The sequence below is a fragment of the Phoxinus phoxinus genome (genome assembly GCF_949152265.1).
Source record: "Phoxinus phoxinus genome assembly, chromosome: 6".
In the NCBI taxonomy this organism is placed as follows: Eukaryota; Metazoa; Chordata; class Actinopteri; order Cypriniformes; family Leuciscidae; genus Phoxinus; species Phoxinus phoxinus.
The window spans coordinates 13678446-13692483 of record NC_136881.1 but is presented as its reverse complement, the minus strand read 5'-3'; the positions used below and the strand labels follow the sequence as shown (position 1 = coordinate 13692483).

Here is a 14038-nt window from a genome sequence, read left to right as displayed (position 1 = left end):
GAAAGAGTCACATTTATTTATAATGTCTGCACTAATTGCTTATATAAAAGGCCTGCAATTTTGTAAATAATAAAAATAAAAATCATAAACATTCACTAAATGTAATATGTCTATATAATAATAGGCCTATATCAATTGGCTGCACTAAATGTTTATTTACATAAAAATTGTGTTTTAAAACAACAGCCTTCATTGAGATTCATATCACATATATATATCTTTTTTTTTTTTTTTTTACATTTAGTGAATGTTAAAGAAGGTTATTTTTGTATTGATAGTTTTTATTAAACGTAAACAAACATTCAATACATCCAGTAGATATAGTATTTAATATAATATATTCATTGGCTGTATTTAATGTTTTATGCATTTAATAACTAAATAGCCTTCTTTGACATTCACTAAATAAATAATTATTATATTATTCAGTTCTAATAATGAGCTCTAGTATTTATATTGCTCACTGAGGGACTAAAGAACTAAAGACAAGACAAGAATTATGGGCTTTCCCCCCATAATTAGTAATTTTCCAGCACAGTAATTGATATAATTCAAAATACAGTAATTCATTTTAAAACTGCTTTGAAACGATGCATTATACAGACAAACTAGACAAATGTCACAGCACAGCATGAGCTGGCAGCAATTAGTACTAGCAGTCAACTAACACAGCATACCTGCGTCTGTGCCGTGCAGGTGTGTGGCAGCGCTCGGGGTGGTAGTGTGGGTGGGGATAGGGGTGTGGCCTGCGACTGGGCGGAAGCTCCCATGGTCTGATTGGTGGTGAGGGTGTGGAAGGAGGGGCCGAGGAAAACTCCAATACAGACTGCTGGGAAAGACGCTGTCTCTTCGGACTAGGAGAATCCTCCGTCTGAGGGACAAAGCACAGTAAATCACTCATTACCTCATCTACAATTACAAACCAATCAAACTGCATCATTACTCTTGGTACTACAGTTTTTTGATGCACTTAAAGGAACAGTTCACCCAAAAACGTGTTTAAAATGCCAAGTTAAGTTTGAATGTGGAAGCGCAAATGAGCTCTGAAAGCTAAGCTAGTGGTTTATCAGTGCATTTCAGATTGTTCTTCTCATAAACCTATCATCTGACATCAGAAGACTTTAAACACAAGTTGACGACTACTTTCTGGTGCTTTTTGAGCTTGACAGCCTTGAAAACAGCTTAAACATTCTGCTAAATATTTCCTTTCGTGTTTCACAGAAGTCAATCAGTCACACAGGTTATTAAAAAATGTATTAATTTCCCACTATATGAGAAGCTATTCTCATTTTTTGTATACTAGTTGGTTTTGCCCAATGAGAGCACAAGCAGCTTTTGTGCCTGACGGCATTAGTGGCTTTTCTTGTCAATGATATCACTGCCTCTGTTGCCTAAGGCAGTGTGAGGTCACTTCCCGAAAGTTTGAGGAAACCCATGGCTTGTTGCTCAACACGCACACTTGCTCAGCCGGTGTTACACAAACTCATTCATCTCCAAGTCAGCCGTTTCCTCGAAGACATGGAGAAACATGCAGCGACACATGAGTCAGTATGTGTAACATGCAGGAATATCTGAACACATCCAATAAGCTTCATCTAACACTCGCCTTTTACTGGAAGTCAACACACGTGCTCACTCATGACTAACACACACACACACACACACACACACACTTTATGGCCTGATGAGCTTGTCAAAACCTGGGCCTACTCAGTTTGGAAGAGTCATAGTTTAACAAGGGGCGAGATCAGAAAAGACGACTGACTTTTTTTAAAGCACTTTCGGGTGACTAACAAGTTACTCAGACAAACTTTCAAACACAAACCCACACACATCTTTGTAAGGCTTTCAGGTTGCAAACTAGAGGAACGTCTTAAAAGATCACAAGTGCAACTTCGGCGAGAACTACATGGTACACGCAAACAAACGGACAGTACACAGAGACTCGTTGTGGGTGGTAAGGTGAGCACACAAAACAGGGTTAAGCCAAGTGTGGAAATACAGAGAGCAGCCGTTGACACCGGGAAAGGCTTGTGTGTGTGTGTGTGTGTGTGTGTGTGTGTGTGTGTGTGTGTGTGTGTGTGATAAATCAGTAACAGGAAACAGCTGGGGAGCAGGCTAGACTTATCTGCATATGGATTTGAGTCAGGTTTATTTGAATGTCTCTTGAAACAGATACACCATATATTCCCCCTCATCTCATTTTCCATGAGGTTAAAATGTCACTTCGATCTGCTTAGACTTCCAGCAGACACTTCTTTGCATCTCTCTGTGAGAGAGGTGAGACCTTGCAAAGCAACGCGAGTCAACTGCCAAATCTCATTCAAAACAATGACATCAACCTACAGTATGCAGTGTGCACACTCACACACAAAATATTATACACATGATCATTTTTTTGGTCTTCTGCAACTGTTTTCCATCCCATCCATTACCATCTCATCGATTACAAGCATGAAATATCGCCATCTTTATTTTATTTTACTTTCATGTTCAGCAACAGTTTTTCAACAAAGATGCATTAAATTAATCATAGGTGACAGCAAATACATTTGTTTAAAAAATTTTTTTTTTTTAAATAAATGCTGTTCTTTTGAAGTATATATATATATATATATATATATATATATATATATATATATATATATATATATATATATATATATATATATATATATATATATAAATCCTTAAAATAAGGATCAGTTTCCACCAAAACATTAAGCAGCACAGCTGTTAAGAAATGTTTCTTAAGCAACAAATCATCAGAATGATTTCTGAACTGAAGGATCATGTGAAGACTGGAGTAATGATGCTGAAAATTCAGCTGTGTCATCACAGGAATAAATGACTTATTAAAATATATTAAATTAGAAACATCTCAATATTACTGTTCTTACTGTATTTTTGATCAAATAAATGCAGCCTCTAAAATCTTTCAGACCTCAAACCTTTGACCGCTAGTGAATAAATCAAGGTTTTAGAAGAAATAATCAGAGCTTGATTTATGAATAAATTAGACATCAAATGGAACTTGTTTCATCATTTACTGATAAACGAGAGTCTGGGTGTTTTAATGGTGTTGATATTTACCCTCACAAATTATACTTTAACTTTGTTGGCTTATTTTAAATTATCTACTAAAACTTAATAACCATTGAATAATGAAAAACAAACATAAAAATGTATATATTCACACCACATTACTAGATTCGGTAGGTACTACACTACACTCAGGACGATCAAATCAATTAAACCAAAAAAACAAGACAACAATCCCACTGTTTTCTTCAATGGGAAGAATTCTTCATGGGAAATTCATTTTATATACAGAGTGATTTACTAGAACAGGGTCTTGGAAAGATGAAGATGTCATTTTCAGCACAGCTATGGAAGTTTTAACAGCCTTGTTCTAAAATTGGATATTAAAACTACAAGCATGTTGAAATGCCTCTCCTGTTCTGACGGCCATATGGTCACACTGTCGGCCTGTTTGACAACTTCATAATGAACACACTGGATCTTTCCACTGTGGTCTGACTACACTTGAAAAGACTAAGAAACATTAGCAAACAATTACACAGCTGGCAGTTGCTTTTATGAAAGTGTGATTCTTGGACTTGAGAATTTTGGACATGTAAAATGGCTCTTCTGACAAAACAATATTGTACCATGTTACTATTTTTCATAGTTCATACATTGTCTGAACTCCAAAAGTGTGAAATAAACAAAGGAAGGAGTCCAGAGAGTGAGCTCTGACTAGTCTTCCCTCAGTCCTACAGTTTCTTCCTCGGAGTCCTCGGTCTCATGAGAGGAGGGCAGGGGAGAGGAAGGTGAAGGGAAGGATGAGAAACTGGGGCTGGAGGGAGAGAGTGGATGGATAGATGGATGGGAGGAGGACAGGAGTGATGCCTCAGGGGGCAGCAGGGTGGGGGAAAGTGCACGACTGAAAATGATGAACTATGAACAGTGCCTGGAACACAGCCTCAGGACATTTAAACACAACCATCCGAAAACAGTAACTGTCCACACACACACACAGACACACACACACACACATGTATGGACATTATACACAAAATATCCTAAACCAGTAATTTAAATGTTAAATATTAAATGTACATATAGATGTTATATATTATTAATTGTATAATGATACAAAAACCAGGGAACCTTTTAACATATGGAACATATGTTAAAATACATAAATTAAATTGATATGTAAATGAGAAATATCTACAGTTGTACCGTTTAAAGCTGCAGTACGTAACTTTTTTGGGTTCAAAATTATCCAAAATAAATTAAGTACATAACCAGCCAGTGTTTAAAACGATCTTCTTGCCTTAGCTCGATTCAAAACGGTAAGCTTGTAATAATGTTTTTAATTCCAGTGGTACTGCTGGATTTCAGCTTTGTGTCATTACGTCACACCTGTAGACATAAAAGGAGTCTCGGCTTGTAGGCTAAGTTGCGTGTGAGGTGTGAGTGGTACTGCTGGATTTCCGCTGGAAATTCGAGCATGTCTTTGTGTCATTACGTCACACCTGTACACATAAAGGAGTCTCGGCTTGTAGGCTAAGTTGCGTGTGAGGATGTTGGAGGTGGTTTTTATAGCATTTTCTCACAGCATTTGAGATGATTAAACGTATTAGTTTGGAGGATCCAGAAAGGTTCAAACGACAATCACCAGTGACAACTGCAGATTCAACCGTTGCAAAATGCAAAAGACTTCGGACTGGCTACAGAAAAAAAAAAAAAAGAGAGACCGCCACCGGGCCCATGTGAAAATAAGGATAATATTGAAAGGGCATTAAATGTAGTCACGAAATGCTGATGTTGTTAATATTAACAATTTGAGAACAAAGTATATTTTTTGAACGGTTTGACGTGATATAAGCGAGCGTTTGATTTAATCATTGCGTTTTACTGCAATGCTTTTTTCCCCTTAGTTACTTGGGAAAAGTATGTTACTTGTTCAGATGACATTTTCCGGCTGAACATTCTTATGTTGGTCATACTTCCAAAAAGAAGAATCTGTAAGTGTGTTTGGTGACTGACAGCTGCACATTCTCCTCAAAAGAGTGCCGAGGCACAACCCACGTAAAGTTGATACCGGTAACACAGTGTGTGTGAGAGAGATATTATATTTTTTTATATATATATATATATATTAGGGCTGTCCGTTAAACGCGTTATTAACGGCGTTAACGCAAACCCATGTTAACGGCGTAAATTTTTTTATCGCGAGATTAACGCCTAGCAAATTTTGTTGTTTTTTTCACATGCTTTTGCAGCAACTAGTAACGTTATTAAAACTACAACGCCACACCGGATCTAGCTAGACCAGAAACAAAACAAAACAAAACAACAACACGCCGCACACACTTTTGGGCTTGCGAGCCGCCAAAGAGTGGACGAGAAGCGCAGCACCGAGCCGCGTCTAGGACAACTGAGCGCGTCTAGCACATCGGACGCGCACTTTCTCCGTTTATGGCCAGCAATAAAAACGCAGAATGGCACAGCCGGTGTGTGTGCACTCATAGAGAATAATGTGTTCGGATTTTAAATACGCGGCGCTGCGCTTCTCGTCCGTTGTGCGACTGCGACCCTCTTTAACGTTACGTTTTGAGTGGATGAATGATGAGCGCGAGACGCCGAAATGGATGCCAATACGATTCTGAATGGAAAGTTTACTTTTAAAAAGTTGCCAAATGGGTTAGTTGACAAGACCAAAGTGATCTGTGTGTTTTGTCGAACTGAGCTGTCATCGCGGCACGTCCAGTCTGAAAAACACACCACTGATGCGATCTCAGCACACTTGTCACTATCAGTAACGTTACCTCGTCAGTATTTCTGTCACCCTTTTATTGATGGACAGTGTTACATTGTGTGAGAGATTATTTGCTCCAAGTGAGAATGTCAGTGTGGAATTGAACAATATATGCCAATCTTGTTTTCAATAAAAAACATTTGCACAAAGCAAGCCGATCCACTTTTCCATGTTGATAAGAGCATTAAAATGAGAAAAAAAATAATGGGACAAAAAGAAATCAAGAGACATTTAGAATAGATAAAAATGTGCGATTAATCACGAGTTAACTATGACATTAATGCGATTAAATATTTTAATCGTTTGACAGCCCTAATATATATATATATATAAAAAATCCAAATAAGGACATTCGTCAAATGTCCCTAAAGGCTGGTTACAGCTAAATAAATATATACGCAAATTACAAGGTGCTCACTGAAAAACAAATGCAGGTAAAGTCACAGGATCACACGAGCACTTCAGGACAAAGCCAAACAGCAACCAAGATGCGCGACTCAAACACACACACACACACACAGACGCACACATCCGTCTAAACCCAGTCAGACAGGTCCATTAGTATGAAACATTAATGGGGCCGTACATCCGTGTTTGGGGGAGGCGGGTGGGTGAGGGGTTTGGAGAACAAAATCTGTACATGCGTGTGGACTTAACATGTTAGAGAAGATTAGCAAAAACTTTTAACATACTCTGCTACAATGAATAAGGTCAAAATGTGAGACCACAGAGCATAAAATAGTCCTTAGTGCCACATGATTATGAGAGAGCTCAACATCCTGCTTAAAAACTACAGCTCCAGGACCCGCCATCACATGCTCAACAAATACCAAGCCCTCTCTGCCTGGGGGGCTGCACTATCTACAGGGAATAACCGCTGCTATTGTGAAGGAGCTTGGCAAAGTGCTGAACACCCAGCCACTATATCCCTGCGATCTGAGGGCAGTCAGCACTGCTGTGGATAACTAGGGCTGGGAATTGTCAGGGATTTACAGATTCTGGTTCTGATACCAATTCAGTGTTTAAGGACCATTTATGTAAAAACTGCTTAATTCAAGCCAGCTAACTCAACTACGCCACTAAAAATGAACATATGATTGCACAATAGCTTATACTAGCACTGAACGATTTGGAGATAATGATTTGACTTCTGATTTGAAACACCAAGTTAAAAAACTCCAGGGCTGCGTCCGAAAGCTTAGGCAGATGGCTTGTTGCCTTATCAGGCAGTGACTTAGCAGGCAGCATTTGCATTTTGCATTTAAAGGTACCTACTACCTAACAAAACTGATTTTAGACATGCTTCTATGGCAGAGTAACGGTTTAATGATCTAGCTTAAAGAGCGAGCTTTGGTGATAACCAAGCAAATATTTAATTATTATGATAGTAATTTCATGCTAGAAATAACATCAAAAGTGGAAAACGTTGGTCAAAAACGTACCGCAACTTTCAGACGCCATCTTTATTTTTTTGCTCAACTTACACAGAATTGGATATCAAAGGCAGCTAATAATACATATATATATGCTGCCTTCAAAAAAAATAAAATAATAATAATCAGGAGACCGGAAGTGAAGCTTACTTGGAAAGAATCCTTCGAAGGCAGCATTTTTCAGCTTTCAGATGCAGCCCAAGTTTAGTGTGCTACTTTGTAGTGATCAAATTTGGCCCAATATTTTGTGACCAAGTATTTTTATTATTATTTTTGTCAAAATTAAATTTATGACATTTTCTAATTTCATGATTTTTTTAAATTATTATTACTACTACTACTAAAAACATTAAACAAAATATTTTATATAACTCAATTTATTTAAAAAAATAATAATTACTGGAGAAGGTTTGGCTCAGGAATATTATGATCTGTGACAGGATACTTAAGGAAGGCTACCAAGAAGTGCGATTGAAATAATATTCAAAAGCCAAGCCTTTATCATTGTAGGGGCTGTACATTTACATCCAGAATTCCAAAGAAATCTTCTGGAGGACAGAATCCAAATGATGGGGGATACATTTTTTGTGGACTGATGTGAACAAGTCATCATGACGAATAAAGCAAGCTAACACTGTGTGTTGCAGAGTATAGGGAGCTCTCTCTCTCTCGAATGACAACATTAACTATGGCATCAACTAAAGGCCTGGGTATACTTAACTTTTATTTTCACTTGCGCATGCACTGTTGTACACGCACCTACCGCGCGGTCACAAATTTGGCAGCGTGCAGACAGGGTGTGCAGAAGTCTGCGGACCCTCCTGGTGACGAAAATTACATCACACAGACTAGACTGCATGCATGGACTGGACGCGGATGGCAGACATATACTTTGGGCTTAAGTGTCACACTTCATTAAGTTGCTATAATCCAAGTAGATCACCAACTAGTGCAAATCAAGTGAATTATGCATTTTTCCACTACTTGGGAACAAATTAGTTCTTTCTGTAGTGGTTTCTTAAAATACACAAAATAGTAATAAGTTAATTAATTTACGTGAAGGGTCCCTTCACAAGTTGGTACTTCTCAGTCTTAAGGTACTGATGTGTCCCTAGAGATTTTACCCAAACGGTACACTTAGAAATCTGGGGTTAAATGCCTTGCAGAAGGGCACAATGGGGTTTTTTTAGGGATTGGTCTTGTGCGAAACTTCTCTTTTACCAGCTCAGATCTTTAACCACCACACGAAATCCATCTGAATGCAATGTTTTTAGTCATAAAACTGCTACAATACAAATTCCATTGCTTAAAGATTTGCTTTCGTACATATACCTGTACCAGCATTTCCCTTACGATAAAAAAACCTTATAACCATTAAAAAAATTCCATGGTTTGATAAAATAATGTCAGATATACCGTCCGGTAAAAATATGAACATGCACATGTTCGCAATTGGGTAGGGATGGGTCCCAATGGACAGCTGACTAAACTAAATTAATAAATGATATTAAAAAAATTATGAAATTGTTATTATTGTTGTTGTTTTTATTAAGGTTAATAGTCAGCTGTCACTGTGCCAGTGTGACCAATCCCTACCCATTAACAATACTAGAAAAAAATGCTGAGTTGTTTCAACCCATGTTTGGGTCAAACATGGACAAACCCAACAATTCGGTTAAAAAAATTAAACCAATGGTTGGGTTTGTGCATATTTGATCCAAACATGGGTTGAAACAACCAGGCATTTTTTAGAGCGTAGATTGAACATTTATATGCTCTCAAATAACAAATGCATCTGGAGGGGAAAGATGAAAATCCTCAACTGCACTACTTTGCTAGGCACTGACATCACGAGACGCCGTATTTTCCAACCTCCCGAAACAACAATCAGCAGGAGATTCCACATTCTCACATGCCTAACCGAAACACTGCTTTGATGTGAGAATCCACAATGCGCTTCTGTTTCAGTGTAATACTTTAATATTTAATAGGCTGAGTCTATAGAGTCCTTGCGCTGGGTGACTGCTCTTCAAACGCTGGGACTTTATGAAAGTGCTCCGAATAAGCGGGTCCCCCTCATCTCCTCCTCCGTCTCATTATTTTCCAGCCTTTCATTTCTCCTCCCTCTTTTCCTCCCTCTGACAGGCAAACCCATTTGAGGCCGCCTCTACATTCTACACCATAGCGAGCTTGTTTCTGCCTGTGCGGAGGCCTAGGAATGGACACACACACTCTCACACACGTCTCAGTTTCAGCACTCTATATTCAGGACCTCCCAAGAGCCAACACGTCCCGTTCTGCTGTTCATATAGACGGCCAGCAGCGAGCACAAAGCTTTCAAAACGGCTCCACACACCCCAAAATATGCTTTGTTTAGTTCTGAACAGTCAGCACACACAGGATGAGATGCAGTTACCCACGGGCCCAAACACTCTTCTGTTCTGTGCGTGTGCGCTATGTCTCCCTCTCACACATTTGTCAAAAACAGGAAACAGTAAGGGTTGTTGGCCTGGTTTCTTTTCTGCCACTAAGCAAAAGCATTCAAGTTTTTTTTTTTTTTATGGGGCAAAATCCTCTCAGAAATACAGACTACATTCCCTTAGTTTCATTCGGCCATAACTCAGTCTCTCGCTCGCACCAACACAGCCCCATCGGTCTTTTTCCACTCCCTTCATTTCGACAGCCATCCATTTCTAAGCCACTGTTCCCCTCTCAGTGTCCCACAGCTGGAGGTGAAATCATTAGTGCCCCCGCTCCCCCTTTCCATGCTTTCCTCTTCCTCTCTCTCTCTCTCACATCATCCCTTCTTCCTCTCCCGCCGCCCGCTCGCATTCCACCCCCTCCCCCTTTCCCTCCCTCACAGGGCCAGGTCCGCCCCCAGAGGCCGTTGTGGCCAATCACAGAGCTTCAGTCAGCTAGCCCTCCTCCTCCTCCCTTTGACTGTAAACACCGTGGAGTAAAACTGGGCAGGAACTGCCTTTTGTTTTTAGCACCATCTACCCTCCCTCTCGATTTTAAAAGGCCAGCACTGACAGAACATCACATTTCCCAACATGTACCAGAACAGTTCATTGAATGAATGATTCAAATAGTTTCTGACGATGAAAAACCAGCAACAGTCTTTGTACAAAATAAGCCACATACAGTGACCCCAAAAAGTATTTGGACACGTACAGCTGAATTGTGTAATATAAAATATTCTCTCTCATAATCACTTAAAATGCAGAGATTAAAAAAGTGGTTCTGTGCCATCAAAACAATGTTCTGTTCTTTTTTTTTTTTTTTTTAACTGTATAAAATTGTTCATTGTTCATATTATATCAATAATTATTTTTAGTACACTACTTTTCAACAGTTTAGGGTCAGTAAGGTAGGGTATTTCTAAATGTTATGAAAGAAGTTTCACAAACGGCATTTATTTTGATCAAAAATACAGCACAAATATTCTAAAATGCAATTTACTCCTGTGATGGACAGGCTAACATTTCATTACTTCAGTCTTCGGTGTCACATGACCCTTCAAAATCATTCTAATATGCTGACTCGGTGTTCTAGAAACATTTATTCTCCAATGCTGAAAACAAATGTGCTGCTTAATATTTGTAGAAACAGTGATAATTGTTTTACCCGAACAGCATTTACAACCTTTTGTAACTTTATTAACTGCCACTTTTGTAGTATTCAATTTAATACCTTCATGCTGAATAAAAGTAATAATTTAAGAAAATAATTTTTGAACGTTATATGTAGAAATGAATGCAATCCAATAACTGACATTATTAAGTATATTATTATTTAATAAAACAATTCTAAACAAACATTTCATAATTTTTTTATAACATTTTATTTGGCAAATGTTTAAATGCAGTGTCATATTAACAGTTACCAGAAAGGAACTACGCCGATTTAAAATCTCATGAGCCTAAAGTACATGAGTACATGTTTGAATCACTAAAAGAACTGACTCACAAGAGTCACTAGTTCAAGAATTAGACTATACCTGGTTTTCACAACTTGTTTTTGTCTCTTTCTGCACATTAGTCAGGGTAGGAGAAAGTATTTTTTAACATTGATAAAATTGCTTATATAAACAATGTTTTACAGTTTCACAAAACCACATACTGACAAACACAAAAACTGTCATTAAAATTGACAAGCCAAGACATTGCAGGCATGGGCATTTCATTTGTAGCACATTGAGTAGTACTGCTAAATGCTCTGCAAAAGTCAATGTTAAACATGAAGAATTTGGCTGATTGTTAGTCTACGTTAGTAACCACAAAGTAGTAGTGATGTCTTACCTTGTCGGTGGCGTCTGCACATGCATGCTCTGAATGATAGTGGTATACTCCTCCCATTGCACCTGGAGACAGCACAAGAACAGTTAACTCAACAGCAAAGTGTATTGAAGCAGCAAAAACACTATAACCATGTGATGCGGCATAATTATTTACAGCTTGTATGCAATGTTTGGCAGTCAACAGTTTCAACGGGCCCAAAAACAGACTCTTGATCCAGCAGCTTTACAGGATATCAGCAGCATGTTGAGACATCTGGGCAATACTTTAATCTTGCCTGGTGTGTTATTACAATAAACGTAATCACAATCACAATCACATTCACATTCACACAACCCAAATGATCTCTATACCGTTTAATGCTGCAGTATAAGCTCCTGTAATACAACTGTTGTTTGTAAAGGATAAACCGTATTTACTTGGGTCAGTCTTGCTAATTAAACGATAAAGGTGCTCTAGAGGTTTTGACAGTAAAAGTTCGTCCATTGATGATGACGACGACTACATGTTATTGTTGTGATGGAATGAGAGGAGAGAGAGAGAGAGAATAAATGCATTAATCCTAGATTATAGTATGGTGCTTTCATGACAATACATCCAAAGCCTTTTGTTTTCTTTGGGTCTTTGTTTTCGAGTTTCCAACAAAAAAAATGCCCGTCTGTATTTGTTTGCGTGTTTCCAGTGTCTCTGTGAACGTTTCATCAGACGAGCACAGGATTACCCTTGAACAATCCATAAAATAAAAAAACCTCTCTCCAAGGACAAGGACGCTTGTGTGTATGAGCGAGGAGTGTGTGAAGTGCCCACAAAAAAGCTTTTTATTTGAACTCATGCTTCTATTTTTTTTCTGTCACCATAAGTTTTTTTAGTCTCTTTTCTCTCAATGACAGAGCGAGTGAGTGAAGCAAGGAGTGACTGACGACACCGAGATAACAGGGAGAGAGAGGGAGCGAGAGAGATATACCTGGGTATGAGGAGGATATTGACGGCATTTCATGCACTACCAACTACTAGACAACCATCTCAAACAACCAATGAATCCATCCAAAGTGAGACCATCTAGTTTAAGTTTAAATTTTGAATATTTTTAGCAGTGGTGCATTAAAAGGAATGAATTAACTACTGAAAGGGTTTTAGTGTCCTGACAGCATGGTGCACACTTTAGTGTGATACAAGTCTCAAAGCAACTGGAGGCAAGCTTAAAAGTTCACTCTAAAATCAATCCCCATTAAATCATGGCTGCTTATTTGTAAGATTCAACATCTAAATAATTAAATACAAAGCTAATCATAATTTATCATAAATAATATTAAAACATAAAAAATATATATATATTATATATATACATATAAATATTATAAAAACATTCTTAAACAAGGAAAGTAGGTGTGTTTTGAAAAAAATGCAAAGGATATAACGTAAATCTGGTCGTCACTGCCATAATCTAACTTGGTGTAGTAAAAAAAAAAAAACACCAGCACTCAGAAGAGGAGTGAGACTCATATTTAGCCTCAGTGTGAACATGACCTGTTGTGTGCCTGAATGTTACTAATTAAACCATCATTAGTCTACCAGACAGACAAGTCTCATCAACTAGAGATGTCTTTCCACTAAAAAGGTGCATTTTCATGCTGACAGAAACATAATAAAATATCTGACAGAGTGACTAACAAATTTCTTGCGGAGTAATGATGATTTCAGTTCTCAATATTTAAAGCCCTCTGTAGTCATGCCAGCCGTTGCCATGGGCAACTAAATATAAAAAAACAACATAAAAGTGTGTTTATTTATAAACTGTGCAGCATTTACAAAGTTTGTAGCACCGCATCTCACTGCTCCAGCTCGTTTAATTTTTGTGTGAAAATTTCGGCAAATAAATAAATAATTTATTTATCATATAAACATCTAATGATTTTATTTTCTTTGCAGACACATAGCTAAAACAAAATCTCAATATTTTGTGCTGGCCAGTCAAAATTAAGCCCGAATACAAAAGGTCGCTAAATAAAACTGGACAGATAAAGACCGTTTCAGTCAGAATCATTCATAACTTGCTTCTGAAGTCTGACTGCACTGTATGCGTGTAACATTTCCTGTGGTTGTTCTGCTCAACTGTAGCAACATTGATGCATTTTCAGTCCACAGTAACAGGACAAACTCATCGATGACATTTTGTGAAGGATACAAGGGGTACATGATGTACAAGGCACCAAATGACCAGTACACCCACTTTTGCGATAATGAAGGGAAAGGCAAGAAGGGGGAAGGAGGGAAAGAGGAAGAGAAAGAGGCCCACAGAGGGAAAGAACAAGAATACAATTTGAATTGAACTGCAAGCAAGACACTGCAGAAGACAGAGGGACACAGACTGGGAGAGTCAATTATTCATTTTTAAAAAGGACATATCAATAGAGGGAGCAACAAACATCACACACCTCTGACTAATACGCAATAATGCAGCACTGTACCAATACAAT

The 14038-nt window shown here is 38.1% G+C and overlaps 1 protein-coding gene across 2 annotated transcripts in view; it reads right to left on the bottom strand.

Moving 5' to 3' along the window:
• The window catches only part of rnf38 (ring finger protein 38), a 34718-nt gene that overhangs the window by 7271 nt on the left and 13409 nt on the right, over nt 1–14038 (bottom strand). For both annotated transcript variants that reach the window (XM_079615298.1, XM_079615299.1), the window contains exons 3-4: nt 11565–11626; nt 678–871 (exon numbers count right to left, since the gene is read on the bottom strand). In XM_079615298.1, the coding sequence (XP_079471424.1) occupies nt 678–871; nt 11565–11626 (256 nt within the window). The remainder of the gene's footprint in view (nt 1–677; nt 872–11564; nt 11627–14038) is intronic.